This window comes from Lasiodiplodia theobromae, assembly GCF_012971845.1.
Source record: "Lasiodiplodia theobromae strain AM2As chromosome Unknown scaffold_11, whole genome shotgun sequence".
NCBI classification, from domain to species: domain Eukaryota; kingdom Fungi; phylum Ascomycota; class Dothideomycetes; order Botryosphaeriales; family Botryosphaeriaceae; genus Lasiodiplodia; species Lasiodiplodia theobromae.
Genome location: NW_023336311.1, coordinates 470,329 through 496,923, shown reverse-complemented (window position 1 = coordinate 496,923; position 26,595 = coordinate 470,329). Strand labels below are relative to the sequence as shown.

The 26,595-nt window shown below is 53.3% G+C and overlaps 9 protein-coding genes across 9 annotated transcripts; 4 read left to right on the top strand and 5 right to left on the bottom strand.

The window, feature by feature from the left end:
• Window positions 1-39: 39 nt before the first annotated feature.
• LTHEOB_4269 (reverse transcriptase) lies at window positions 40-780 on the bottom strand (the record flags this gene model as incomplete). The annotated part of the gene is made up of 3 exons (XM_035513284.1): window positions 40-480; window positions 538-616; window positions 668-780. The coding sequence occupies 3 exons, from the start codon at window positions 778-780 to the stop codon at window positions 40-42; spliced, it is 633 nt and encodes a 210-aa protein (XP_035374973.1).
• Window positions 781-1,235: 455 nt separating this feature from the next.
• On the top strand, window positions 1,236-1,741 carry LTHEOB_4268 (uncharacterized protein; the record flags this gene model as incomplete). Its single annotated transcript, XM_035513283.1, has 3 exons — window positions 1,236-1,375; window positions 1,424-1,600; window positions 1,684-1,741. The coding sequence occupies 3 exons, from the start codon at window positions 1,236-1,238 to the stop codon at window positions 1,739-1,741; spliced, it is 375 nt and encodes a 124-aa protein (XP_035374972.1).
• Window positions 1,742-4,043: 2,302 nt separating this feature from the next.
• LTHEOB_4267 (uncharacterized protein) lies at window positions 4,044-4,952 on the top strand (the record flags this gene model as incomplete). Its single annotated transcript, XM_035513282.1, has 2 exons — window positions 4,044-4,605; window positions 4,927-4,952. 2 exons carry the CDS (start codon window positions 4,044-4,046, stop codon window positions 4,950-4,952), a joined length of 588 nt encoding a protein of 195 aa, XP_035374971.1.
• A 424-nt stretch (window positions 4,953-5,376) lies between these two features.
• On the bottom strand, window positions 5,377-6,357 carry LTHEOB_4266 (uncharacterized protein; the record flags this gene model as incomplete). The annotated part of the gene is made up of 2 exons (XM_035513281.1): window positions 5,377-6,291; window positions 6,343-6,357. 2 exons carry the CDS (start codon window positions 6,355-6,357, stop codon window positions 5,377-5,379), a joined length of 930 nt encoding a protein of 309 aa, XP_035374970.1.
• A 1,926-nt stretch (window positions 6,358-8,283) lies between these two features.
• Window positions 8,284-10,618, top strand: LTHEOB_4265 (Glycoside hydrolase protein; the record flags this gene model as incomplete). Its single annotated transcript, XM_035513280.1, has 2 exons — window positions 8,284-8,419; window positions 8,469-10,618. 2 exons carry the CDS (start codon window positions 8,284-8,286, stop codon window positions 10,616-10,618), a joined length of 2,286 nt encoding a protein of 761 aa, XP_035374969.1.
• Window positions 10,619-12,504: 1,886 nt separating this feature from the next.
• Window positions 12,505-14,645, top strand: LTHEOB_4264 (Major intrinsic protein; the record flags this gene model as incomplete). Its single annotated transcript, XM_035513279.1, has 4 exons — window positions 12,505-12,876; window positions 12,931-13,228; window positions 13,303-13,578; window positions 13,729-14,645. 4 exons carry the CDS (start codon window positions 12,505-12,507, stop codon window positions 14,643-14,645), a joined length of 1,863 nt encoding a protein of 620 aa, XP_035374968.1.
• A 656-nt stretch (window positions 14,646-15,301) lies between these two features.
• Window positions 15,302-16,408, bottom strand: LTHEOB_4263 (Ubiquitin-conjugating enzyme e2 j1; the record flags this gene model as incomplete). Its single annotated transcript, XM_035513278.1, has 2 exons — window positions 15,302-16,218; window positions 16,357-16,408. 2 exons carry the CDS (start codon window positions 16,406-16,408, stop codon window positions 15,302-15,304), a joined length of 969 nt encoding a protein of 322 aa, XP_035374967.1.
• Window positions 16,409-20,233: 3,825 nt separating this feature from the next.
• On the bottom strand, window positions 20,234-22,150 carry LTHEOB_4262 (Heterokaryon incompatibility protein; the record flags this gene model as incomplete). Its single annotated transcript, XM_035513277.1, has 1 exon — window positions 20,234-22,150. One exon carries the CDS (start codon window positions 22,148-22,150, stop codon window positions 20,234-20,236), a length of 1,917 nt encoding a protein of 638 aa, XP_035374966.1.
• A 2,333-nt stretch (window positions 22,151-24,483) lies between these two features.
• LTHEOB_4261 (uncharacterized protein) lies at window positions 24,484-25,980 on the bottom strand (the record flags this gene model as incomplete). Its single annotated transcript, XM_035513276.1, has 1 exon — window positions 24,484-25,980. The coding sequence occupies one exon, from the start codon at window positions 25,978-25,980 to the stop codon at window positions 24,484-24,486; it is 1,497 nt and encodes a 498-aa protein (XP_035374965.1).
• Between the last annotated feature and the right edge of the window lie 615 nt (window positions 25,981-26,595).

The following is a 26,595-nucleotide window of genomic DNA, read 5'->3' as shown; positions in this document are numbered from 1 at the left end:
GATGAATACATATTAGGGCTTCAGACCGTGAAAATATAATTACAAACAGATGCATCCGGATAACAGCTTCAACTCCCCAATTTTGTCAGCCATCAGGTAGAGTTTGGTGGAGAGCTTGGTATCGCGCTCCCAACCATCCTTTAATGGGATAGTCATCTGACGCTCCAGCGGTACCTGCACGAAGTCGTTCTTTTCCATCCAGACTCCAGGGTGCTTGTTAACCGCTGCGGCAAACGCTTTCACTATCGGCTCGTCGCCATACGCAGTGATGCCGTTCTCGAGCTTGGTCTCTAATTTCGGACTTATCCTGTTTGCGTCGAAGCCGGCGGCTCCGTGCTGTGCCGCATCCATGGCTGTGGTGCGAGATAGTTCAGAATCCGCCACGGTTCCCATAAACGCTCCAGCTCTTGCCTCTTGCTCGTCGAGCTCCTCGTCGGAGTCCCTAGTAGGGATCGAGTTATCGCCCGGTTGGCCGCTTTTCTGGAATGCTTGCCTTGTGCACTGTCTGCTTTCTACCCTAGCGATAGCCTGAGTTACCTGGTCTTGGTACTCGGTATTGGGCAGGATTGTGGACGCGATTTCGATTTTAGTCTGGGGCTCATCTTTTTTCGCGAACCTGGCCTGAGCGAAACTGCCGTTCGAGTAGAGATCGTCGAGATACGCTTACCTGTCAACGTTATCGGCCAGTGCGTTCTGCACGAGCACGAAATCAGCGTGGCTGAACACCTTTCTGTCCGAGTCCAAGGATACTGGGGAGAATCTGTGTACGATTGCTGGCATTGAGGTGGCCACTGCTCTCGCCCGTACTATGCTGAATTTGGGGCCGTATCCTAATTTTCACACATGACCAGACTTTCCGTTCTGGCCGCTCAGACTTAAGCGTGGGCCAATTGTAAAAGGACATTGTGTGTCACCGTAAGCCGGTGAGATTTGCAGCAAGGCTGTGTGCGGTCACGTCAATCATTGGCACGTCCAAAATCTGGCCTGCACAGTCATCTCGGCAAAGTTTTGTTATCGGCCAATAGATGTATTACACGCTGTGCGGCTGCATTCGCGGAATGAAGCGATAACATTGGTTCGGTCCCAGGCCCTGCTTCCCCGACGCAGCAAGGCTGAGCCCTTCAACTCGAGGTTAAGACTCTGGCCTGCCTCGTCCCATTCTCTCCTCTCTCGAAAAGCCAGTCTCCTTTCTATGGGCGCCCGCTACCAACCGCAACCTCCGACCCTCAACCACGATGTCCAACATGGCTGAAACACACACCGAAGACCAGTGGGACGCCCTGAAAGACGAACTGAGATCACTCTACCTGGAGAGGGATATGGCCTTGCCGGCAGTATCAAGGCTCATGGAAGAGAGACATGGGTTTTCTGCAAGGTGATATACAGATCCAAGCTTGAAAACCTCTTACTGACGGCACCTCAGGAAAAACCAATACGAGAAGCACTTCAAACGCTGGAAATGGTCCAAGAACCTCTCGTCCGAGCAATGGCGGCAGATTGACAATATGAGGCGCGATCGACAGGTACAAGGCAGGGATTCGGTGTTTTACGACCGTGGCCGCAGGATCCCACAACAACAATTGGACAGGAGTACGAGAAGGTACAGGCATCTTGGAAATTACCATCAAGGTTTGCTCTACGCCTATCTAGCTTGAAGTAATCTAAAAGCTGACAATATCACAGCGCCGCCATCTGGGCTTCCCTCTGGTATCACCGTTCACACACCGCCGCCGGAGCTTGACCGGGAAGAGGAGATCCTGCTGATCTCAAATCAAACTTCACCACAGAAGAGCTCACAACAGTTGATGTTTGATCTCCCATTTCGTCTCTTCGAGAACAGGCTCCAGCATGAGCTTGGTCAGAGCGGGGGTCGTTATCAAATCCAGCCGAGTTTACCGACCAGTCCCTTGACTGTTGATCCAAGGCTACTGATGAGAGGTCTCTCGCCCTCACCACTTTGTTCAACTATCACCCCAGAGCAACTTTCCTCCCCAAGTGACCCGCGGCTCGTGGGTAGCACCGCCATAAACGACTCTTCACCCGGAATGAGCGTTGCTACTCATGTAGCTTTTAAAATATTGGACTCCATTCTACCACCGGCCTTTTTGAAAGCACCTTCTTTCAACTACATCGTCGATCCAGATCATCGGCTGCTGCCAACTACTCAACTTCGACGAACATTGTTCTCACTCTCGAACAACCTCGCCGGAACCGTGGCCTTGTCTTTTGGGGACTCCATCCATTGCCTTGGACGAGACATAGGCGATTCTCTCTACCGTTACATCCGCGGTGCCTCAGATCACACTTCCAGGGCGATTGCACGTACCATCTTTCGAGGTGCAATCGAATCAGGTGATGCCAGCATTGTGCACCTAATTCTTAGCCAAAACATTGCGAACATAAGCCCCAGTAACGAGGTGTGTATATTTGAAGACCTCAGATATACACCAATTGAGCTAGCTTCACAATTGCGTCACGAGAATGTCATCAAAGTCTTGTTGAAGCACAACGTGGATGTCCGAAAAACGTTCAAGAGGGGAGATACGCAGTTCCTCCCAGCCGGTGCTCTTGAATGCGCTTTGGGAGCACTAATGTTGAAAGACTATGTAAGGCTAAGCCCAAGTATCTTTAAGCTACTGCATGACTCTGGAGGTGTTATGAGCGAGGAATGGGTCTGGGATTTGATCCAGAGAAAAGATGATGAATTTCTCAGGGATGTTCTCTCAACACATATCCAACGAAATCATTATGTTTGGAACCAAGGGATTTTCCTGTCTGCGTTGAAAATCCTCCAAGAGCAAGATTGCATGAGGGTTATTGACAACCTTGTTCGTGTGGGAGCAGATCTAAATCGTCGAGCCGCCAGCCAGCCAGTCCCAGATTGGCAGCCTCAACAATGGACACTGATTGACAGTGCCGCAGCACGTGGAAGTGCCACATTGGTCCAAGAACTTCTTCTGAGAGGCGCCCATATCACCCAAGACACTCTTCAATTTGTGATCGAGAGTGGAAATCTAAATTTAATCGAACTCCTCCTGGACGCGGGTGCAGATGTAAACAGCATTGGATACAATGGAATCACGCCATTCGCAGCCGCTGTTCGGCTAGAGCGTCCTGATGTTCGCAGCTTGATCATCGATCGACGGGGGATGTCCTGCATAAGAGAAGATAAACATTTTGCTGCTGTTTCGCAGGCTGCCTCTGAGATATGGGATATCGAGCTCATCGAGCACCTCCTCAGGATCAATTCAGCCACAAATACGAGAGCTCTGGGCTATGTTCTCTTGCATGCGGTCAGAAACGAAAAAGAGGAAGTTGCGAAGCGAATGATTGATCTTGGAGCAGATCTTGAGGTCTCTTATGAATATGTTGCGAAAGGCCAGACCATATCTTGTGGACCCCCACTTTTTGAAGCGCTCGAACGGCGTAACTCATGTCTCACCCACATGCTACTCCAAGCGAACGCCGCTCCCTACCTTGTATCCAGTCTGGAGCAATACATATCAGAACTCGCCATTCGCTGGGGAAATCGATCCATAATCAAAGCACTGCTCTTTGCAGGGGCGTCCTTTGATGGTATTCCATTCATGGCTGCAGTGAAGCAGAATGATCAAGAGCTTGTCCAAATCCTCTTAGATTCCGGGGTGGATATCAATTTTCCTTATTCTCCAGGGGCAGATACAGCTCTGGCTACCGCAGTGGACAATCAGAATATCAACATGGCACGATATTTGTTCAGTAGAGGCGCAGAGCCGCATGATGAATGCGCACTGGAAAAATGCATTCATTTATCTAGTAGGGGAATGCTCGACCTTCTGATGAATGAACATGCCAAACGATACCCACTTGGAAGAAAAGGATATGGCAGTTCTGCTTTACGATATGCGGTGCAGTGTGGTCAAGAAGATATTGTCAGCATGATGCTTGAAAAAGGCGCCGACGCCAACAAACTGGAGTATCGTGAGGGGAACCATAGAGGATGGTCAAGCGCTTTCGGTGTAGCAATCACAAAGGACCAGCCCCAACGGACACGATTAATCGAAATGTTCCTCGGCGCCCATTGTGACGCAAACGGCATTGTTTCCCAACTCGAAATCGTTTCTTTCCGCGGCTCCAGGACTACCAGTATAACCTACATAAGGTTGACTGCATTTCTGGCGGCAGTCGGCACACGAGATGTCTCAGTTGCGAAGCTACTTATCCAACACGGCGCCAATGTCAATTTTCCCGCCAATGGGCCCGTGAAACGGACTCCACTACAAAGAGCAGCCGAGATTGGGAGCATGGACATAGCCAACCTCCTGCTCGAACATGGAGCAGAAGTCAATGCTCCACCAGCCAGGGATGGTGGCGGCACGGCCCTTCAGCTGGCTGCCATGGGGGGTTACATTGGCATCGCGTGGGAACTGATGACCAAAGGCGCCAACGTGGATGCCAAGGCTTCCGCCGCCAATGGCAGAACCGCACTTGAAGGAGCCAGCGAGCATGGGCGTCTTGATATGGTGGCGGTACTTCTGAAGGCTGGTGCAGCTGATAACGGGAAGGATCACGCGCAGTTGAAGAGAGCGATGGAGTTCGCGAAGGAGAATGGGCACTTCCACATATGTGAGTTCTTAATTGCTGATCAGCCTCTTATGGAGGAAAACGAATTCATTAATTATGAAGCGGAGGGGGCAATGGTTGAAGAATAATGGCGCTTTTGTTGAATCTGGGGGTCCGTTGTGTCCAGCCACACTGTCTTGTTTTGGAGTCAGGAGTCAGTATCAGTATCGAGTGAAAAACTATTGCTTGTTCAGTTACTACCCGGACGACAAATTTCGCTAGTGTGCGAGCGTTGCACCGCTGTGGCAATAATTGGCACTTCTGTAGAGCCTCACGGATCATGTTCCATTGTAAAATCCAAAAACTAACCGATAGTATATGCAGTCAAGATCAAGGGTTTCAAAACCTGACTTCATCTGCTCAAAATCTCTCGCTAATTCCTTCGACGCTCTTCATCACACCCTTCTACACTACTACTACCCCGTTCCAAGCGCATGGAGTTTTATCAGGCCATATGATTTGCAGCAGCCAATGCGCCTCAAATTCACGACGAATTACTGAGTCCACGAGCTAATTAATGCAATACTTTTGACATACTTAAGAAAGGACGAGAAAGCTTCCAGCAAGATTATATACTGGATAGTAGTACCATTGGTGCAATTTTCGATTTCGGTGGGGACCAGCCAAAGCATTGTCTCCCATCTTTACGCACCAGCCAAATAACTCTGGAACCTGCTCCATACGCTTCCGATATATCAGCAAGCTCTCGTTTCTGGCTCTTCAAGTTCTTTCTTGAAACCCAGGAAATCCCTTTTCAAACTTCTTTTTCCGCCGTTAAGTATCAAACGGATCTTCCTTGCGCAAGGCAGCTACAAGAAATTTCCAGATACTGCTCACAGTCTCTCCGTCCATGGAGACTATGGAGCTAGTGCAGGCTAGAGTGCCTTGATCTTGCTTCCAGATGGCAATCAGTTCGTCAAGAGCAGCGTAATTGACTTCGATAGAATTGCCCGCATGCCAACCCTTGTCGGACTCATCGTCGGACTCCTCGTCGGACTCCTCGTCGGACTCCTCGTCGGACTCCGAGTAGATGGTATTACGACCAAAGTGTCCAGGTCCAAACGTTATAAGTGATTTCTTGAACTTCGGTGGTCTCAGAGCAGACGAAACCAAGATCATGGATAGCAGGCAAACCTGGGGCCTGAAGAAAGACACGTTCGACGGAGTAGCTGTGAACCTAAGAGGGCCATCCTTGTCCCTCCAGGCGCCACCAAGGTGTACTCTCTTCAAATTGGCCAGTTGTGACATCGCTGGAATAATCTTCTCAGCATGACCAAGCTTCCAGATATTGAAGCGCATGCGCTGGGTCGCTAGACGGATATTCATCAAATTGGGATGGCTGCTCAGCGTATCTGGGTCGAAGTATTCGGCACATGCGTATTGGTCTTCGAAAGTGATGATGCCGTTCTTGTGCAGTGCTTTCTCAAATTCGATGGAGAGTGTGTCAGAGAGGTCACGCAGACCAGCCAGTGAAACGTCATGGTAAGCCTTGGGATGTTCGATGATGAGTTTGCCGTCCATCTGGTGCACGTAAGTGATGGGGTCGTCGAAGCCGGCGAGGTGCTCGGCAATCAGGATGAGGAGCTCATCGGGAAGCTCTGTGAGGCGGCATCGGTTGATGGTGTGGTGGCGCTTTGCCTCAGGCTCTGAAGGAGCTGGACCGTCGCTGATGGAGTCAAGCTTGCGTTTCTGCAGCAGAGTTAGTGAGAGCGCCGTTGAGGTGAGGGTGGTGCAACTTACTTTTGCTGTCGCCATGGTTGTTGGCGGGCGCTGCAGCTGCGGTGAGCGTAGTCGCAGTGTTGCGAGGGCAAGGCCTGACGAAGTAGTTGACGTGCGTCGCTCACATGCACGCGTGAGTAGCTGGTGGTACTACGATAAGAGAAGAGGAAGAAGAAGACGTTGTGGTGCGCAAAAGAAGGGCATATGATCGTGAGTGGCCGCTAAGCCGAAAAAGGAAGTGGCAGCCACCGACAAGAGGAAGGCGCGGGCGTCCCAGTCTCCCACGACATGAATGTTCCTGAGAAACATGATGAAAGCCTATCATGAGTTTTTGCAACCCATCCATGCCACAGTGCCATACAGAGTAAAGCAGTCGGAAGGACAAGACCGAAAGACTCGATGTTTTTCAAAGACAGCTGTAAGCGATCAAGAGAGTATCGCTTGGATGCAAGAACAGACTTTTAAAAGGCAAAGTGGGATGAAATCCTCAAGGGCGCTGAATGAAGCACTGCTGATGACTATGAAAAACTTGAGAGAGGGCCTCTGTTAATACGACGCGCGAATATTGCACGCTTCTGTACCAATTATAATCCAGCATACTAAGTAGTTTTCTTCCTCGCTGAGCATGAGTGGTCTTGCACATGACTCTGTCGCATCTCCGATTTGAATGTGTTTGGGCATGGCTTGTATGTATGGCATCGCGTCACTCTAGACATCTGCGGATAGAGTTGTGGAGAACAAACACAAAGCGCGCGGGAATTACATTGTTTTTAATACACGAGCGTTTTGATAGCTGTGAAAAGAGCAAGAAGTTTGACTTCATCATGAAGCATGGCCTCTCATTTTTCTTGAGGTGTGGGAGTGTGGAAGTGGCACTGAAAAGCATTTGAACGCGAGCGAAAGCAGAGTCGAGGCATGGTATAAATCTGTCAACCAGCAACGACGTCGACTTCGACATGCCGTGTTCCGAGGGGTAAGCAGGGGATGGCGGTGACGAGTGGCGATCTTTCCGTAGGGAGCTCGGAAGGATCTGGCCAAGCAATGGGGGCGATTTTGCTGCAACGGTGTGACGAGATGCCGGAAGCGTTGACGAGTTCAAGGTGGAGTCGGATATACTGTTGGTCATTCCGCTCGTCACGATTGCCGCTACAGGCTAGACGGAGCGCGAAAGGCGATCCTCCGGGTCTTAGGGCGGGGCCAATCTCTGACCACAAACACGCCATGGAAACAACGCGGCCGATCCTTCACTTTTATTCTACACAGCGGCCAAGCTGCGGGATTCTTGAGGCTCGTATCTGTAGCCGCGGAGCCGAAAAGTCGCCTGTGGCCGGCAGACGAATCCACCCCGGTCCCGCCCGGCGAAACATCCCAAACCCTCGAAACACCTGCGCACGACCCCTGCGGCCCGTGGTCCTTCGCCCCCAGAACAATCAACTCTCTCGCCCCTCAATACGAGAGCTGCAGCCCTTTCGCGTCTGGACGCGCCTCGGTTCCACCACGCCAATTGCACACACGAGCTGACAGCCGCCTCTCGCACCATCCCCGCATATACTCCCGTGATGACAGGCACGGCGTCAGAAGAGATCTGCTTGTGGGGACGGCTCACCGCTTGGCGCCGCTCGTTGCGGTGATAGCGCCAGGGGAGCTCGGGCGAAAGACGCTGCGTGAAACGCGCCGCCTGCCTTTTCCAGCGTGCTGCCAGGCACAAACAATGCATGCGACGCACCGGCTCCTCCGCCAAGCTCTGGGCTCACCGAAATAGCAACACTAGCCATGCATCTTTCTCGACATTGATGAACCCGGGGCCACGCGCCGCGACTCTTTTTTACCTTGTGCTTCCCCTCACCGTCACCTCACCTCCGCATCCCAAGCTGGTACAAATCCCAGAGGGTGTTCGACCCTCGTTCTTTCGCTTCTTCCTCGCCGGTCGCTACCCGTCCTTCGCTTCGTTCGTTATTCATCATGCGCGCTTCCAACATTGCGGCTTGGGCCGCGACTCTGTTCGCCGGCGCTAATGCCGCCTGCTCCGGTCCTTTGGTCATCGACAACTTCTCCAATTGGTCTTCCAACCAGAACAGCCTGAACTCGTGGACTAGCGGTATGTGCGCTTCCATACCCCTAATCTGAATTTCCGCTGACTTCCCCAGATGATTCGTCGATGACCGAGATCAGCGCCGCAAATGGCAAGCTCTCTTTCAAGCCCGGTGCCGATGGTTACTTTTATGAGACGTTTGAATGCCAGGCTGCCTCTACCAACGGCTACAACGCCATCAACTTCCCGGTCAAGGGTCCTTCCGGTGGATCCTTCGCTTTGGAAATCCAAACCAAGACTGCCTGCTCTGCTTCTTCCTACACCAGCTACTACTATACCGTCTCGGGCTTGACCGGTTCCACCCAGACCATCAACATTCCGTTGACCTCCTTCACCGGTGCAAATGCCGATGCCGTCACCGCTTTCGTCTGGAGCGGCTTCTCCAGCACCGACACAACTTGGGAAATCGGTCAGATCCAGTTCGGCTGCAGCGGTGCCTCTGCAACCACTTCCAAGCCCGCCAACTCGGCCACCACCACCCTGATCTCGAGCAGCGCACCTACTGCCACCGGCGAATGCAAGGCCCTCCTCATCGATGACTGGGTCTCTCAGTCGCGTCTGACTTTCCTTTACTACAATGCCATGCTCGAGCCCAGCTCCGATGACGGCACCATGTCCTCCATCGTCGTCAACCCGAGTACGAACAGAGTCACCTACACCCCCAAGGATACCAGCAGCTACTTCTACAGCCAGACTGGCTGCACTAACGCTCAGAACACCTACGGTGGAATCTCCATGCGCATGAAGGCCGATGCCGGCACCACGCTGTCGGTCGAGCTCGACTCTGTCTCTACCTGCGGCGGTGAATCTACCAAGCTGATCACCGTGACCAGCAACGACCTCGGCTGGACCTTTGATGGCACTGAGAAGCTGTACAGCATTCCATTCTCCAAGTTCAGTGGACTCGACACGTCCAAGATCTCCACCATTCTTTTCGCCCAGATGACCAAGGCTGTTACGTTCGGTCCCATGGCCTTCTACTGCGGCAACACTGCAAGCGAATACATTCCGTCTACCACGTCCGCTCCCGCTGGCCCGACCTCGACCGTTCCCGCTCCTTCGAGCACTGCTTCCGCGCTTGTCATTGACCAGTTCGGTAACCAGAACAGCAACGCCCTTGGCAACTGGCACGGTGCTGATGATGGCATGACTCTGACCTGGGGTTCCAACAAGCTGACCATCGTGTCCGACGATGCCGACTACGCTTTCTACACTCAAGTCTCAGGCACCTGCCGCGACATGACCTCGTATGACGGCAGCTACCTTCACATCGCCTACACCGGCTCCAACGCCTTCACCGTCGCTCTGCAGCAGCACAACTCGGCGTGCGACGAGACCATCGCCCCCTACCCGGAGACGTGGGACTCGATCGAGGCGGCCCGCTACGCCACCGACACGGACATTTACATCCCGATCAACCACTTCAACATCAACAAGGAGCGCGTCATCGGCGTCGCGCTCAAGGGCTTCTACAAGGCCGACCCGGTCACGCTCAGCAAGATCGAAATCGTCAGCGCCATCCCCTCGGGCTTCACCATCCCGAGCAAGCTCCCCTCGGGCAACCTCATCTTCGCCTGCAAGCGGCCCAACAGCTTCGCCTTCGCCATCGACGACGGCTCCCCCGAATACGCCCAGGAGGTCCTCAAGATCATCAAGGAAGAAGACATCAAGGTCACCTTCTTCACCGTCGGCGCGCCGCTCCTCGACCCCAGCACCAACCTCTCCAACGTCTACAATGAGATGATGGCCGCGGGCCACCAGATCGCCCTCCACACGTACACGCACCCCAAGATGGAGGGCCTCCCCGACTACGAGGCCATCGACTGGGAGTACAACCAGGACATCGCCGCCGTCGACCAGACGCTGCAAGGGCTGCACACGTCGTACTTCCGCCCGCCCTTCGGCAACGAGGGTGCGCGCATGCGTCAGCGTCTGGCCGTCGCGACGGGCGACGATAGCCCGTATATCGTCAACTGGAGCGTTGATGTCGAGGATTGGCTGTGGGCGGAGACGAGCACGCCCGAGAAGCAGCTCGATGCGTTCAAGCGCGATGTCGAGAAGGGCGGCAACTTGGTCGTTATGCATTATTTGTATAACAGCACGGTTAGCTATCTGCGCGAGTTCATCCAGATTGCGAAGGGCACGGGCAAGCAGCTTATGCGGGTGGATCAGTGCATGGAGGATCCTAATGCGCCGGCGTTGTGAAAAAGGGTTGGTTATTGCATGAATGAGGATATGGTGGATGGATGATGGTGTTGATAATGTCTAGCATTTGTTGGTAATCTTGTTGGAGAGTTGTTAATGCATATGTGTGCCTCCGGCTGTTTGTCGAAGACGCGGTCGAGAATTAATCACTTTATTGGTTGATCATTGTCTTTGCGTGTCTCCTGCGTGAAAATTCTGAAGGCATGGCTAACTATTCAAATTATTTGTCATGTCAATCCAGCGAACGTGTCGACACCCACAGATTCAAGATAACGGTAGAGTAATAAGAATGCTTTACAGATCGACCCCGCCTTTGTTCTCCTACTTCCTGCCGTCGCCAAGACTTGGCGCCAGAATAGGTACATGCACGGATAATCGGAGGATTAGCGCAGAAATTTCGAATCTGGTCTGCATGTAGTCGACCGCCTGGACATCAAGCCTGCATGTGACAACAACTACCACCTCATAAGGTATAAATGACTAGTTGCCTGCGTGAAGCAGTACCTATGGCCATCTAATGCATTAACCTGAATTGCTATCCCTCGAAAACTTGAAATTCCATAGCTTGCGCATGCGACATAGGTACTATATCATACTTTCGTCGATGTTTTGCGATGGAGTTGTGTAACGTGGAACGATCCCGACGTGCTGGGAACCGGGTGGCCTGATGTTTGTAGTTTGCGTCTTCTGGGAAATCCCTGGGCCATGTGAACGTGGCAGCGTTTATCTCCTGGAACGAACGCGGAGCTAAGAAAAAAAAATAACAGTCTATTCTGACTGGGCAATGGCAGCCTCGCTATTCGTGATGTAAGCTGTACAGTCTGTGAAGCTTTAGGTGCAGTAGGAGCAGAGCATGTATACCGGCATCATGTGCTACTTCAGAAGATGTCACAACTGTCCAGAATGGGGGTCTGGAGTGGTACGCGCTTTGCTGCTAAAAGTTAGGACGATCGCGTAGGGAAAGAAAAATGGTTAGTTTCCGTTGCATGTCACCCGAGCTTAGTCCAACCACCCTCGTTGCATCTCGAAACATCATTGGGGGCGGAAAATAAATCCCCACAATTTGGTACGCCCAAGATTCTGCCGGATTTAGTCTATAGGGCAGAAGAACCCCTTTGGTATCGAATGAACACACCTCACACCAGAGAGGGGAGGGTGTTGAATGTGATGCGTAAAACGCTGCCAGATCCGATTATCCGGAAGAACGACACATACGTCGATTAGCGAAGCCAGTGGGGCCGGAGGATTAGGCTCACATGCAGCAGGCCAAGCATAAGGTATCTACATCGACACCTCTTGGAAGTCTTGCCTGCCCAATCGCATGCAGGGCGATAAAGTGTGTCACCATCGCGTAATACATGGACCGTGGTTCACATAAAGGCTGTCATGGGATTGACGCGGCTGAGTCTTAGAAGGTGTACCTAGTGTGCGCGTGCATCACGGCCCCCTCGCATGCAGGTGTTGTTCGCGACGTCATGCCGGTCCTGCCGGTCGAAGTTTTGGAGTGACGGCGTACAGAACCACTCCATCGGTCGATGCGAGGCCTAGACTATAAAACCTAGGCCAATTGGATCTACGTAAAAGGCTGAAATCTGACGATGGGCTGCGGCTGAAGTTCAGCGAGGATGAGATAGAGGGGTGGGTGATCGGCGGAAGGATGGGGAGGCTAGCGGCGCCATCCCCACATGGCTTCATCCGGGGCTCCACTCGACGCGTGCGAAGATCAACCACTATCGTCATGCTTCCGCAACTCGCAGCCACGGCGGGATGAATGCGGTCTGCTGCCCGACACAGGTCCTCTCATTGATAACACACACACTACTCAGCTCAGCCATGCGCTTCACTCAGGCATCCTTCGCAGCGCTCTCTCAGCCGCCAATCCCACCATGAACATCAATCAGCCTTCGGAGAAGTACATTGTATTTCCCGGGAGGAGGAAGAAGAGTGCCGGCCCCAATGGTGATGTAGAGAACCAAGCCCCCCAACGACGGGATCGAAGGCTTCGCGGCATAAGCTGGATGCCGAACAGCGTCAGGAACCACTTCATCGCCATGCTGGGAGAGTTCGTTGGAACTTTCATGTTTCTCTTCTTTGCCTTTTCGGCAACGCAAATAGCGAATAATTCTGCCTCCAGCAGCTCTACTACTGGCATTCCCAACACCTCCGACCTCCTCTACGTCGCATTGGGCTTCGGCTTCTCCCTCGCCGTCAATGTCTGGGCCTTCTTCCGTATTAGCGGAGGGCTCTTTAATCCCGCAGTAAATTCCCATGTTATTACTCTCTCTTCAAATTTCCAACTGATTCCTTGCTAGGTCACGCTGGGAATGTGCCTCATCGGCGCCGTCGGCTGGTTTCGAGGCGGCCTCATCTTCGTAACCCAGCTGGTCGCGGGTATCGCGTCTGCCGGTATCGTATCGTGTCTCTTCCCCGGCACCCTCAGCGTGCGCACACAATTGAGGGGCACGTCGGTCGTGCGGGGTCTCTTCATCGAGATGTTCCTCACGGCCATGCTGGTCTTCACTGTCTTCATGCTCGCGGCAGAGAAGCACAAGGGCACTTTCCTCGCGCCCATTGGCATCGGTTTGGCCATGTTCATCGCTGAACTATCAGGTCAGTGCGAAAGAACATTTATGAAGGAACTGGAGAAAAAGAGAGCACCCAACTGACCGAGCTACCACCCACAGGCGTCTACTTCACCGGCGGCAGCCTGAACCCGGCGCGCTCCTTCGGCCCGGACGTCATCATGCACACGTTCGACGGCTACCACTGGATCTACTGGGTCGGGCCGGCCCTCGGCTCGCTCCTCGCCGTCGTCCTGTACCGGCTGATCAAAACGCTCGAGTACGAGACGGCCAACCCGGGCCAGGACTTCGACGAGAACGAGACCGAAGCCTTCCACCCCGGCGACGACCCCACGCCCGAAGACGTCCGGCGCCCGCAAGTCTACGGCGTATCCTCAGGTGAGTCCTAACCCCCGTATATACAAACCACAGTTGGGCAGCACACCCCCTCTCCCTCTGTCTTTTGTGTTTGTTTGATATTGAAACACTGTGCACACCCCCCCTTGCGAGCTTACACCCGCTTTTCTTCCCCTTCTCCAAAACCGCCAGCCGACGAGCCCGCCCCTGCAACAGATCAACTCCAAGCCATCGCCTCCCGCGACGGCGCCACAACCTCCTACTCCGCGCATTCCCACGACCCCCTCCACAAGAACAACAGCCTCATGGGCCCCGCCTCGTCCGCTGGCGGCACGCCCCGCGCCCCTTCAACCGGCGTTTTCGCTGCTGGTGCTGGTGCCGGCGCTGGCCTCGCTCTTGCGAATAAGAACCACCAGCAACAGCAACAGCAGAATCAGCAGCACTACCACCACAAGCAAGACAGCCACCAGGACCACAGCAACGCCGCCACGACCACCAACGGCGCGGCGGAGATGCAGGAAAAGCAGTCCGCGCAGCACCACGCCCTCCGCTCCTCCAGCGCCAGCGCCGACGACGAGGCGACGAGCAGCAGCAGCGGAGGCCGTGCCGGAGCCGGAGTCGGCGGTGGTGGCGGTGGTGGTGCCGGTGGTGCTCTCGCCCTGCACCCGCCTCCGCCACCTCCCGCCATCACGACGACGACGACGGCGTCAGCGCTGCAGTATCCGCAGGCGCAGCCGCCGACACACTCACACTCGCAGTCGCAGTCGCAGCAGAACAACAGCAACAGCCACCAGCACCACCAGCACTCGTACTCGTACACGCAGGAGAACCAGCAGCAGCACCAGCAGCACCAGCAGACGACATCGAAGACGTCGAAGACAACGACGGCAACGACAGACGACCCGCCGTCGCTGCCGCACCCGGTGCTGGCGAACGGGTACCACCACCACCACGCCAACGACAGCGACGGGTCGTTTCAGGAGATCGGGCGGGGCGGCGTGATTAGCGGGCACCGGCACTTCCCGCATGATCGGGCGTGGTATCAGGGGGAGGATGATGAGGATGGGGATGGGGAGGGGTGGGAGGTGAGGAAGGAGGTGAAGGTGTGAGTGGTGTTGGTGGTGGGGGTTGGGGGGGTTTCGGGGGGTTTTCGGGGGTGGTGGATTGATTTTCTTTCCTTCTTCTTCTTTCCCGATTTGCCTAACTCTGTCTCATTTAACGTCTTTTTTTTTTTTACACGCACGTGCTGGCGAAAACTATTGTTGATTCGCGGACGAGGGTAAGGTGTGCTAGTTTTGAGGGTTAACTTACGAAACGGCTGGTAAAGGACAAACGGGAAAGTTAAAGAGTTTGAAATACAAATCAAAACGATTTAATGTTTAATGGAAAGTCCACTCAGCCCAAGTCACAAACGGACGAATGACGAAGTTCACGCTTCAGCATCACTCACTCTGTCAGCCCTCGCGCCAACTCCAACATGGTGAAAGGTGAACCCCAGAAGAAATACATTTTAGTGAGCCAGACGAAGGCGCGCAAATCTCTACTACGCGTGATAAGGTTGTTCTCTAAAAATGAAGCGTCAAACAAAAAAGACTCACAAACCTCGCTCTCTTTATCAGGCTCGATGGTATCAGTAAAGCCCCCCAAACGCCACGCTAAACCAGCCGTCTTGAAAACACCCAGGAACGAAAACAAACGACTGTCTTCTCAGACAGTCTCTCTGAAGCAATGCCGCCGATAGCAGGAAAAAGGATAGACAGAAGGTTTAGAAGAACTTCCGGAGGATCATGAACGCCAGGGCTCCGAGGACACCGTAGATGGCCTTGTCGATCCAGGCCGGCACACCGTCGTCAAGCGGCCGCTGCTGCTGGCGCAGAGCCGGAGCAGCAGCAGCCGGCACGGTACGCGTCGGCGCAGGGACAGCAGGGGCGCCAGGCGCGGCAGCTCTCGGCGGCGCCGGCGCAGCGGCCGTCGTGGTCGTAGTAGTAGTCGGGGCTTGAGTCGGCGGGGCTGCAGCAACTGGTTCGGTCCTCGGCGGCGTCGCGGCTGACAACATAGGCGCGTCATTCTCTCCTCCCGTCTTCTCCGCCGCCGCCGCGGACGAGCTCGCCTGCGCCTTCTCGCCCTCCTCCTCTTTGGCCAAATCCTCCCTATACGCCAACCTCAGCTCCTCCGGCACCGCCTCTTCCTCCTGCTTCCCCTCCCCCTCCGCCTCCCTCGCCAACTCCTCCCTCTCCCTCATAATCTCCGCATTCGACCTGCCCCCACACGCCGCACACCTATACGCCCCACTCTCCGCCGCCATCTTCCTCCTTGCGACCTCCGTACTATCGATCCCGCCCACCTGCCCCTTCGCATCCGTATCCATAAAGCTCCTTATCGCGACGAGCGCCGTGCGTATGCCCCAGGCGGGCTGCCACGTCTCTTCGTGGTGGCCCGAGATGGACAGGCAGATCTCGCGGTTGACCTCGAAGCGGCCCGTCGGCGTGACGAAGCGGAACGACGGCGGGCGGAGCGGGTACTGCGCGGGCAGGATGATGCGGCCGTGGTAGAGGCCGCCCGCGTAGGGGGAGGGCGCGGGCGGACCGCGCAGCGTGAAGTGCCATTCGAAGAGGTTGTCTTCGAGGGGTTCGGCGTGGTAGTCGGGGGAGGCGTGGGAGGCGAGTTCGGCGGCTTCTTTGACTGTGGGGTGCGTGGGGGGTTAGTGGTGGGTGGGTGGGTTGCGCGGGTGGGAGGGTGGTGGTTGGTGAGGTCGCGGGTCGGTCGGGTGGGGAGGAGCGAGCGAGGAAGAGCGGCAGGAATGCAAGGGCGGGAACGTACGGATGCGCTTGATGGTGGGGTTCTTGGTGTTGAATTGGCCGCGCGTCGTCATTTTGGGCGGGATTGGGGGTGCAGGAGCGGCAGCGGATGGGTGTGTTCAGGACATGCGCCGAGAGGATGAGAGGTTTAGAATATGGATGCACGTAGCTGAAAGCGGGCTGCAACGTGGAGGTTCCGAGCTTGTGACGGAGCTGACGTCGGCGCTTCCGCAGCTTCTGCGGTCGGCGGAAGGTGCCAGCGTGGTAGGCTCATCTCGTCCGCCGTACTCGTTTCAATGACCTCGCCTTTTTTGTGCCACCACACCTCTTCTCGCTGGTCTGTCCGCGCTGATCGCAAGGCTGAATCTCAGCCTCACTCAGTCTCAAAACCCCCACCCAGGTGCACTATGCGCCCTTTCAACTCAAGAACGTTCATGCGTCATCGCATGCCGCCAAAGATTCCATTTTACATACCCTGGCAGTGCAGTTTTTTGGCCTTGGAAAACTGCTTTCGTAAGCTCCTTTGCTTGTAAATTTAGACCGTTCTACACATTCTGTGGCTCTCCTTCGCGTGCTAGGTATCAATATGTGTTGCGATGTTCGAAATGCTCATGAAATTGCAGCTTGAGCCGCGCTGCCTTCTGGTGCAAGGCTTACTGGTCGGCAAGGAAAGGTTCATGCCGCTACGCTGGCCGGAGGCTCATTCAACTGGAACCAGTGCTCAGAAATGGTGGCTGACTGACTGGTGCCCGACAAATGCTCAGAACACGCCACGTCTACCAGCGTGGCAGCAAGGCTCCACCGTGGGTCTGACAAACGATTGGCTCTCATGAGTGGACAGCAACCTCGCCCTTTCACATAGAGCAGGGGTTGCGTAAAAGCAGCGAAGTTCTCTTGGCAGCTGTCTATGAATCTACCGCTGTCCCCGAGGCGATCTCAGCACCTACTCGCCTTTCCTCCCAGCGCCACCGCCAATCACGTCGCACTTCAGCCTCGCTGCCGCTTTTACTCACCCCTCCACACTTCCGCCCCGATACGGTCACGCAAAGACGACAACCTTGCGCTAGCTCGCCCTTCTCTTTGCTAATCGTCGGGCCGCGATGGAGAAATCCTGGTCGGTTTTTTTTTTAGCACTGACAATGAAAAAGGGCGGAGAGATCGCAACACTGTCAGCAACAGGGGTTTCGTGATGACTTGCCGATCAACCCAGATGCAGATCTGCCCTTCAACCCACATGCCGATCCAATTACCGATGTACGTGCTGCGTCAGGATACGTATTTGAATCAATCGGGAACTCTTCGATCCTTGTAACTTCCGGCTTCCCTTCCGAGCAGTCCACCGGCGGTTTAAACCTTTGGCCGTATTGCCCAGCCGATCTTGAAACGGTAACGCCAGTCACAAGCCGCACGCTCAATTCTAATGGCCTTTCTCAATCCGGCATCACGACATTTGGCTACCACAACGACGTTCAGTCTATGGGTCAAAGTTCTGCTACTGTCTACCCTCCACTGCCAGGACTCCTGTCGGACCAATCTACCACCAATGACTGGGCTAACGTGTCAATGCCCGAAGCCACGTCCGGGCTCAATACTGCGATGGTCGAGGGCATTGATGAGTTTGCGCATGGGGACCTACAGGGTTTCCTTGGATACCCGGCTCCTAACTTCGACTCCACGGATACCATCGATCCCAATCGACTACACCATGAGCCGCTGAACAGCTTTGCCCCAACTCAGGCTACCAAAGTCAAAGAACAGGATACAGCCTTGCCATTACCCCTTCGGCAGCATCAAAGTTCAGGCTCGACGAACACGAACGTCTCATCACCATACCGTTGCGCGACTTGCGGCCTCGGCTTCAAATACAATTACGAGCTCCGTATGCATTCGTCGGCCGAGCATCATGCATGGGCTTGCCCTATTCTCAGCTGCGACTTCACATTTCAGCGCCAAACTGACATCCAATTTCACGTTCGCCTCGTACATTCCGAGCTTCGTGCATGCAATCAGTGCAAGTCAGTATTCTCAGGCTTTACTAACCTTGGAATACACGCGTCTGAAACTGGCCATGCGTCTTTCTTCTGTCCAGAGGAAGGTTGTGAGAAGGCCTACTCTCGATTCGATGTCTTCCAACGACACCAGGACACCCATCGCTCCAATGTCCGACGCTTTCCATGCCAACACTGCAGGAAATACCGTGGAGCCAATGGCTTCAAGCGCAAAGACCACCTGACCCAACATTTGCGGAACTACCACCATATCGGAGTGGATGATGTCTCTGGCAATTCTCGGTCCTGTCCACACGACGACTGCCCAGAGTGGAGGTCGGCGGGCACTCAAGGCGATCAACATGCCTTCCAGAAGGGCTCCGATTACATCGCTCATATGAGGAAGGTTCATAAGGAATCAGAGTTCCCTTGCATGGAGCCAGGCTGCGACCGCACCGGGCCCAAGGGATACTTCCGGATGAGGGATTTTCAGAAGCACAAGCTCAAGGAACATGGGATTCCTATTGAGTGATGGAGTTCTTCTCGCTGCCGGTACGTATTGCCCGGAAAGTTAAACGATAATCAGCTAACTATTGCAATGTAGGGACTCTTCAAGGTTTATGTCGCATCCACGAAACATGTGGAAGCTTGGATCATCAGATTGTCAAATTTCGAATTTGTTGTTGGTTTTTGTTCCTTTCTGCTTGTTTTTTCTGCACTAAGATTTATCAACCGTAGAGGAAAAGGAACAAAAAAAACTGGAAAATGATTAAATCTTAGAAGCCAGTAACGAAACGATTTCGGACTATGTTGGCGTTAGGTAGCAATTTATGTTTTTTCCACTAAAACCTCTGGGCCGGTTCGTGGTTAGGGCAACTTCCGCCGTGCCTAACGTTCGTGCATCATTCTCATAATTCTACATGTCATCGTCGTTCTTCTTAAAACCGTTCCGCGGATGACTAAATAGCGGCACTATACTTCAGATCTCAGACGAGGCTTTGTCTTTCCATGATTTAGTGTTCGTTTCACAGTAGCTCTAAAATTAGTGAGAAAAGAGCGCTCAGATGATTCTTGTGAAGCTTTTTTTTCCTTTAGACAACAGCCCGTTGTTTTCACGTAGGCTTTGCCACTTCCCTTCTTGAGTCAGAGCCAATGATCTGCCTCGGAAGCGGTTGCCACTCATGCGGTTTCCCATTCCAATTATCATCAAGACAAAATTACAATCGTTCCATCAATTCTAAAAAAAAAATTTCTATGATTTTTCTAAGCATTACCCCATAAACGCAGGCATCATTAAATCTCGCGGCTATAAGTACCATACTAAATTTTCTACTTTGTACTTAAGGTTCTGTAAAAACTCATATCCATGACTTCGGCAGTTCAAGCGAATAGCCTACTCCCAGGCTCCTGCTTATCAGACGCAGGAAAGATGCAGGAAGCAGCTCGACTGCAGTGGCGGAACGTCGGCTGAACCTCTCAGTCAAAATTGGCAAGATCTTCGTGATGCGCCACCAGTTTGGACTTCAGCCGACGTTTAGTCGATGCAGCCGAGCTGCACAGTATGGGTTCAGACGTTCGACGTTCAACATGTCAGAGCACATAGCACACCAACTGCATTCCGAAGCTGTGCGGTATGGGTTCAGACGTTCGACCTTCAAGATGGCAGAGCACGTAGCGAACAGAGTTATTCACTTAGCAATTATGTGCATATGTTCTCGATATCGGACGCGTTCGGTTTTCCCTGCGAGTTCCGCTTTGCGGTTAGCCATTCTCCAATTACGTCATCGAACCGCTTGTATAACCGGAAATCTTCAGACATTCTGGACTTGCCTGTCACAAGGCTGCTCTACCAGAAGCAAGCAGTGGCTTCACAAAGGAAAGGACTAATCACTTTTTCCATGATCTCAGAGTTCAAATGATATTGATTGTCTTGAATGGTTCATTTCCTCCCATCATCTCGCCATCCATTATACCGTGAACATAAGCTTCACCGACAATGCACCAAGCTTCGGCCATACATCTACGTAACACGAGAGGTACGGAAGTACCCACAACAATCCAAACAAAGTCTCCAACCTGCATTCCGTGAGGCCCGATGCCCAAGTATCCTTCAGACGTTTTGAAGGCTTGCCTCCGACGGAGCTTACGGCGAGCAATTGCTGCATACCTGGCAGCCTTGACTTGGCTTGTACTTCCCCTCTCATCACCAACCAACGCTTGATAGCCAGCCCTCAGGTCTTCGGTTGCCCGCTCCGTTTCGTAGTTGTAGACTTGTCCCCGGTCGGCAATGGGCGTCTTCCATAATGCCTCGGCAACTTTCTCGTCCGTGTTGTAGATGGAGTTGGGTTCGTTTAACAGCTCATTTAAACCAGATAACCATATGGAGAGCTGGTGGTCTCGCCCCGTCTCATGATCGGCTCCAGTATCTTTATGCGGCAGAATACCGCCCAGCACGCTAACGTAATCGACACTGACTGCCGAAAGCGCGAGGCCGCCATTGAAACCGAAAGACCAATCCGCTACTGTCTGACCCATAGTTCCGCTGGCGCTGTAAGCGCTTTTCTTCCATCCGCCCCGGACCCTGAAAACGGATCCGATGCTCAACGGCCTGGGAAGATCTCCGGAAGCCCAGTTCGGCGCCCAGGATGGAGAAGCGGCGGTGAAGTCTTTTACAGAGCCCTGCAACCCGCAGAAAGACAGCATGTCCAACCCATAATACATCAAGCACTTCCTCGCAACCTCGACCCTTATCTCCCTCCACCCCTTAGAATAGTGCGGCCTGATATCAAGATACGCCGCATCGTTAGCCAAGCCCAGCAAGCCATACACAAAATCCCTCTCGTCCGAGGCCTCCAGCGGCGCGGCGTCGGTGTCCGTCGCCAGCATGCTAAGCAAGAGCAGCAGCGTCTGCTGGCCGCGGACCCAGGGAAAGCCGACGGTGGTGACGCTGCCGAGCTTCCTGGTCAGCGTCGTCGCCGCGACGGCCGACCTCTGCCCCGCGTGCGGCATGACGGCCTGCAGGTAGTCGCGGATGCCCATGAGGACCCAGCACGCGGTCCAGAAGTCCTCCCAGTCCAGCGCGTCCGGGCCGCAGGCCAGGAACGCCTTGCTCGACAACGCGACTTCCTGGATCACCCACACGCGCCGGAACCAGGGCCGGTCGAGGAGCGAGAAGATGGCGGAGAGCTTAGACGCTTGGTCGGTGCACAAGAAATACAGGATCCCGTCGAGCGACTTCTGCACGGCAATTTCGAACGTGTCCGCGGACGAGAAGCGGAATGAGGGCCACGAGTCGACGTGCTGCAGCGGCTCCGCGTAGCGCATCTCGGTGAGGTTGCGCAGGGTTTGGAAGGCGAGGGAGCTGTGGTCGCGGGATGGACCCAGCCAGACGCGGACGCTGCTCGCTCTTGCGAAAATTTGGCCCATGAGAGACACTTGCTGCGTCTTTTCCGCTTGGTCGGACTGGTTGATGCAGATGGCGTCGACCCACAGGCACATTTCCTTTGTTGAATATTGGTCCCGCAGTTCCAAGGCCAATTGGCGGAGGGCGGTCTGCAGGTTTACTGTGGCGGGGAATGGCCTCCCGTTTACTGATATTGGTTTTGTGATATTTGGGTCTCCCCAGACGTATGATAGGGCCGTGTACCGCAGGCCGCGGCCAAGTCGTGCATTTTCCAGGGTGCAGCGGATGACCGGTTCGTCTGCGGGGCCCTGTGGATGCTCCAGTGCCTGCAGGTATATGACGCGAATCTCATTATTTGACGTGTCGATAGGCTGGTATTCGAAAGGGAAATTCTCCTCGTCGTCCGTGTCAGATGTTGATGTCATCACGAAGATTAATTTTGTCCGCACCCGAGTCGCCGGTCACTGATCTGTTAAAATGAAGCTGTGGGGGTCTTTGTGCCCGTGGCTTTGGCCGTGCTTATGAGTTACCAGAGGTGTGTGGAGGTGGAACCGTCATGACGTTTACCGATGGTGTGGTGCGGTAGGTACAGCCGCCTGTGGCGGCGGGGTAAGCGCGTGCGGGAAGCGGAAAGTGGGGCCATGGGGGCCACAAAGAAAATAGCGCCTACGATTAACAAGATGGCAGCTTAATCTCTACAAGGCGACCTGAAAATTCAAGAGACATTGATTTAAATTATTCGATGAAATTGGATTATATATATAGCGGGCTAAAAATTAGAATCTGTACCATATACTCCGATGCTCCTAAGTCCATAGCGCGAGATGTTGAAGCAGAATGGTAACTCAGTTACTTTACAAGTTATTTAAATCTTTTTTGGCAGTTTACATACACCCGCAACTTTGAACGAACAAGTGATTCTCGGACGAATCCGCAACTCTCAGACATTAGCAACTTTCAAACGGACAGAAGAAAATTAAGTGACAAGTACACATGCGGAACAGCTCTATATACTTGCAGAAAATTATGAACTTGGGAGCCATCCTACGTTCTCCATCGGCCAGCGCAGCCAAAGCGTCTTGGAAGGCTCCATGGCGTCGTAGATTCCTGACAGGAGATGACTAGACCAGCCATGCATCATCCAACCTCGCTCCATTTGCTTGATCAGCACCACAAAGTAAGCAAACAGTGTCAAGGCCGCCGGTTGATGTTGTTGCAAGCGAAGGATGAAGTGGTCGGAAATATTGTGCATCCAGGCGAACACTTCCTTTGCATGCGTAGGAGCATGAGTTTGAGATCCATCAAATACAATAGAGAAACACATAGACAGCTGGTTAAGTGTCGTCACATATGTGGGCCAGTCAGGGTCTCCTGCCGTATGTCCAGCAAGTAATTGACGAAGATCTGCGATGGGCTCAGGTTCCAACGCTGGGTCAGACGCCGGGCTGAATTCGAAATTCTGCAATGCTGTACTCCAGATGATGGCAGCCGCGCCCCTGTGGACACTATCCACAGAAAAAACTTGAGATATCGAGCGAAGGCCTCGAAAGAAAATGAGCCATTCGGCGTTATCGCCGTTGCCGAAAAGAAGGAAATTTCCTGGCTTCGGGCCTCGAGCTAGTGTCTGGAAGCATGAAAGCATGGCAAAGACGTACAACGCGTGGCAATTATGTTCGCTGATGTCTGATAGAAGGGATGTTGCAGATCGCAAGGCAATATCCCAGTGCTCGTTTGCCTTCGGCAGGTAGTCGGTATTCTCCTTGAGATGCGCCATGTGAAGCGCTGAAACCGAGAGGGTAGCATGCAGCAGGAAAGGGTAATCAAAGCCGACCTCGACAACCGCACACCTCCAGAAATCCTGCGTGTCTTTCGAACGGCCAAATGTCGAGCAAGTGAAGGTGCAATAGTGATGAAACAGGATCGTGTCTTCTAGGTCCATGGAAAATGCTACTCTGTTGGGCTTGTCGCTGCTTGCAACGCAATTTTCAGCGGGTTTTGACTGCATTCCATGTTTTGACGGCTGGGGACTGTTTTTTGAGGCGTCTGGGCTGTGCTGATTGGAAGGCAGGGCAGTGGGGAATCGGCACCGAACGGCTCGGCTAATGCAAAACGAGCACGAGGGTTTTCCCTCGTCGCACTGAAAGCACATTTGTCAGAAGATATTGGTTAGCTAATGAGGGAGTTCACCGTACCTTTATGCGACGCCTTTTACATTCTACGCAGCCGAGACGGGATTTACGGTGTGATTTTCGTGGATTTGAGCGTCCAGTTTTGCCCTTTCTCGTTGAAGCCATTTCGTTCTTGTTAAGAGATGAACGGATTTGTTTTGACGTTATTCTTGTTCGGCTAGAGTTGGTCGGGCATGCATGTATATAAACGCCGTGCCAGGGGCGAATTCGGCCACTAAGCCAAATGGGTGAGGGGTGGCCGATGGTTGCCAAGAGTGGCTTAGACTTGCCCCATGAACAAATGATATACTGTGTACAAGGATTACCGCGTCTCTGGTTGACGGCCCCTTTCAAAGCGTGAGGGACGACGTCATCTGTAAATCGCCTTCCAGTCTGTAGCTGAACTCCACTGACATCGATTCAAAAGTCTAGGAGCAGTGAAACCAGTTGCCTAGCTGAGATTAAACGAACAGAAGCTCCAGGCTAAATCCCACATGCTAGATGCAATTCTTTAGATGCTTGGCAAATTAGGATTTTGCCAACTACGGTTGCGTAAAGCAGATTCTCTGGAGCGGAAAACACTCAACTTGTTAAATGATACATAGCGAAATACCATCCGTCCCATTCTCCGTCACCCATTGATATACATCCGGCATCGTCCTTTTCCGAGAAACTTCAAAACAAGGCCCAAGACTTCCCTGCCGAGGCTGGATGAGCGGCGCACCACTGGCCATTTGCACATACTCTTGAACGGCATACTCGCCGAGATACTGCCGTAGTTGATCGAACCAATCCTCCAAAGTGTACGAAAGACCGCCCCTCTGACGCTGGAGTATGTTGAGAACCAGAGTATCAAGGCTTAGCATGCCATCATACCTCTCTCGCATCTGGGCATCGACATTGGCAAAGTACAAAAAGCCTCTCCCATACGGCACCTTCTGCGCGCTGGGCGACTGCCACGCCTGCTCTTGCGCCTCCACATCCGTCAAGTTGACTGCAGGGCTGGTGTAGTACTGCTTGACAATCGCGTTGGCCTTTTTGACGTACTCAGCAGTGCTGATAAAGCCGTTCCGCCAAAGTAAGCGCGTCGAGTAGAACTCAGCCAGGCCTTCTACATACGTGGTAATGTTGGACACGGAGTCGGAGAGCGCGGGCCAGTTGTGTGTCATCTCGTGGGCAAGCAAGAAGTTGAGGTCCAGTGTGGAAACTTTGGTGTTGTGCCAGCCGAACATGAAGCTCCGGCTCACAGCGGTGCCACCGAGATAGTTGTTCTCGTTGTAGCGGATGAAGACGCGGTAGCCGTCGTCGCTGGTGTCGTCCCAGAAAGACGTCTGGACGTCCAGCAACCGCTGTATGAACGAAGCTACCGCAGTGGTGTTGAATGGCGGCTGCTGGAACCAGTACATTCCGAATTTGGATCCGACTGTGGTCTCGGGTGGGTAGCTGTCGATTCGGCCTACTGCGAAGAACGAGTACAGGAACGTGGTGATGTCGCCAACTTTGGTGACTGGGTCAGGCCCTTCACCCCAGCTCCACACACCCCGAGTCCACGAAGGGACGTTGGTAAAGTTCCATGACACTGTGACTGTGTAGTTGGTTGTCGTGTCCACAGGCCCAGGGACGAATGCTAACAGTGATCCGAGAAGGCCGTCGTCGTTGGTGCGCATGTCGAATAGAGGACCGCCGGGAATGGATTTGTTGAATACACGCGGGTACCCAGTGAAGCGGAGTGTGACGTCGCCGCTGGTTGAGCGAGCGGCATTCCAAAAGCGTATCTGCGTCATCGCTGACGCTTCACCGTCACTTGCTTCGAGAAGCAACGGGCCATTGCTGTCTCTTGCTTCCAGAGCACTGCCGTCGTATCTCTGCGTGGGAGCATCTGCAACATAAAGGGGCATTGCAACTAACGTCTGGTTGACGCTGACTTGGGGCGATGCAATGATAAGCTCGCCCGTCAGGCTGGAGAGCAATCCATTGGAAAAGTTTGGCGTCAGGGTCAAGTTTAGCGCTGGAGGAGACGCTTCTCCGCTGACTAAACCAGCCAGCAGAGAGTTGATGCACAAAGAGATGAGCTGAGCAATCCGCATGATGTGAGTCGAAAAGAGAGGCTTTGAAGAGCGTTGGAAGATGGTCGAGGTTCTTAGCTGTCGACAGCGAGTTTATGTATGTCTTCTAACGTATGCTCGTATTGCATGTATTTGACGTATTCCTTGTTGGCCGGATCTTTGAATGAGAATCACTTAAGCCGAGGGCCGATCGACAATTTAGCGCTCTCCGACTATTTAACGATGTTGGTGTGTTCGGCGTTTCCGACGTATTTAACGTATTCGACGTATCCGACGTAGTCAGCGTGTTTAATTTGCGTAGCGCAACCGACGCGCTTCAATGTTTACCCACGATGAAATAATATATCCATGCGATTTGAGATTGATGAGAAAAAGGTTCAGAAGCTTTTAGGCACAAGAAAATGTACAATATATAGACAATAACTATTCGAACTCTCCTAAACTGGATGACAGGGAAGAGCGTTGAGGGCCATTAAAAAAGGGGAAATTACTAAACCCAACACTTTTTTTTTTTTGCAAAACGGACCAAACCCAACTATCGCGATCTAAAAGTGTTGGGTTTGGTAATTTCCCCATTAAAAAATAGGCGGTGACATTTTATACATATCTATCTACATAGAAAAGATTTCTTATAAT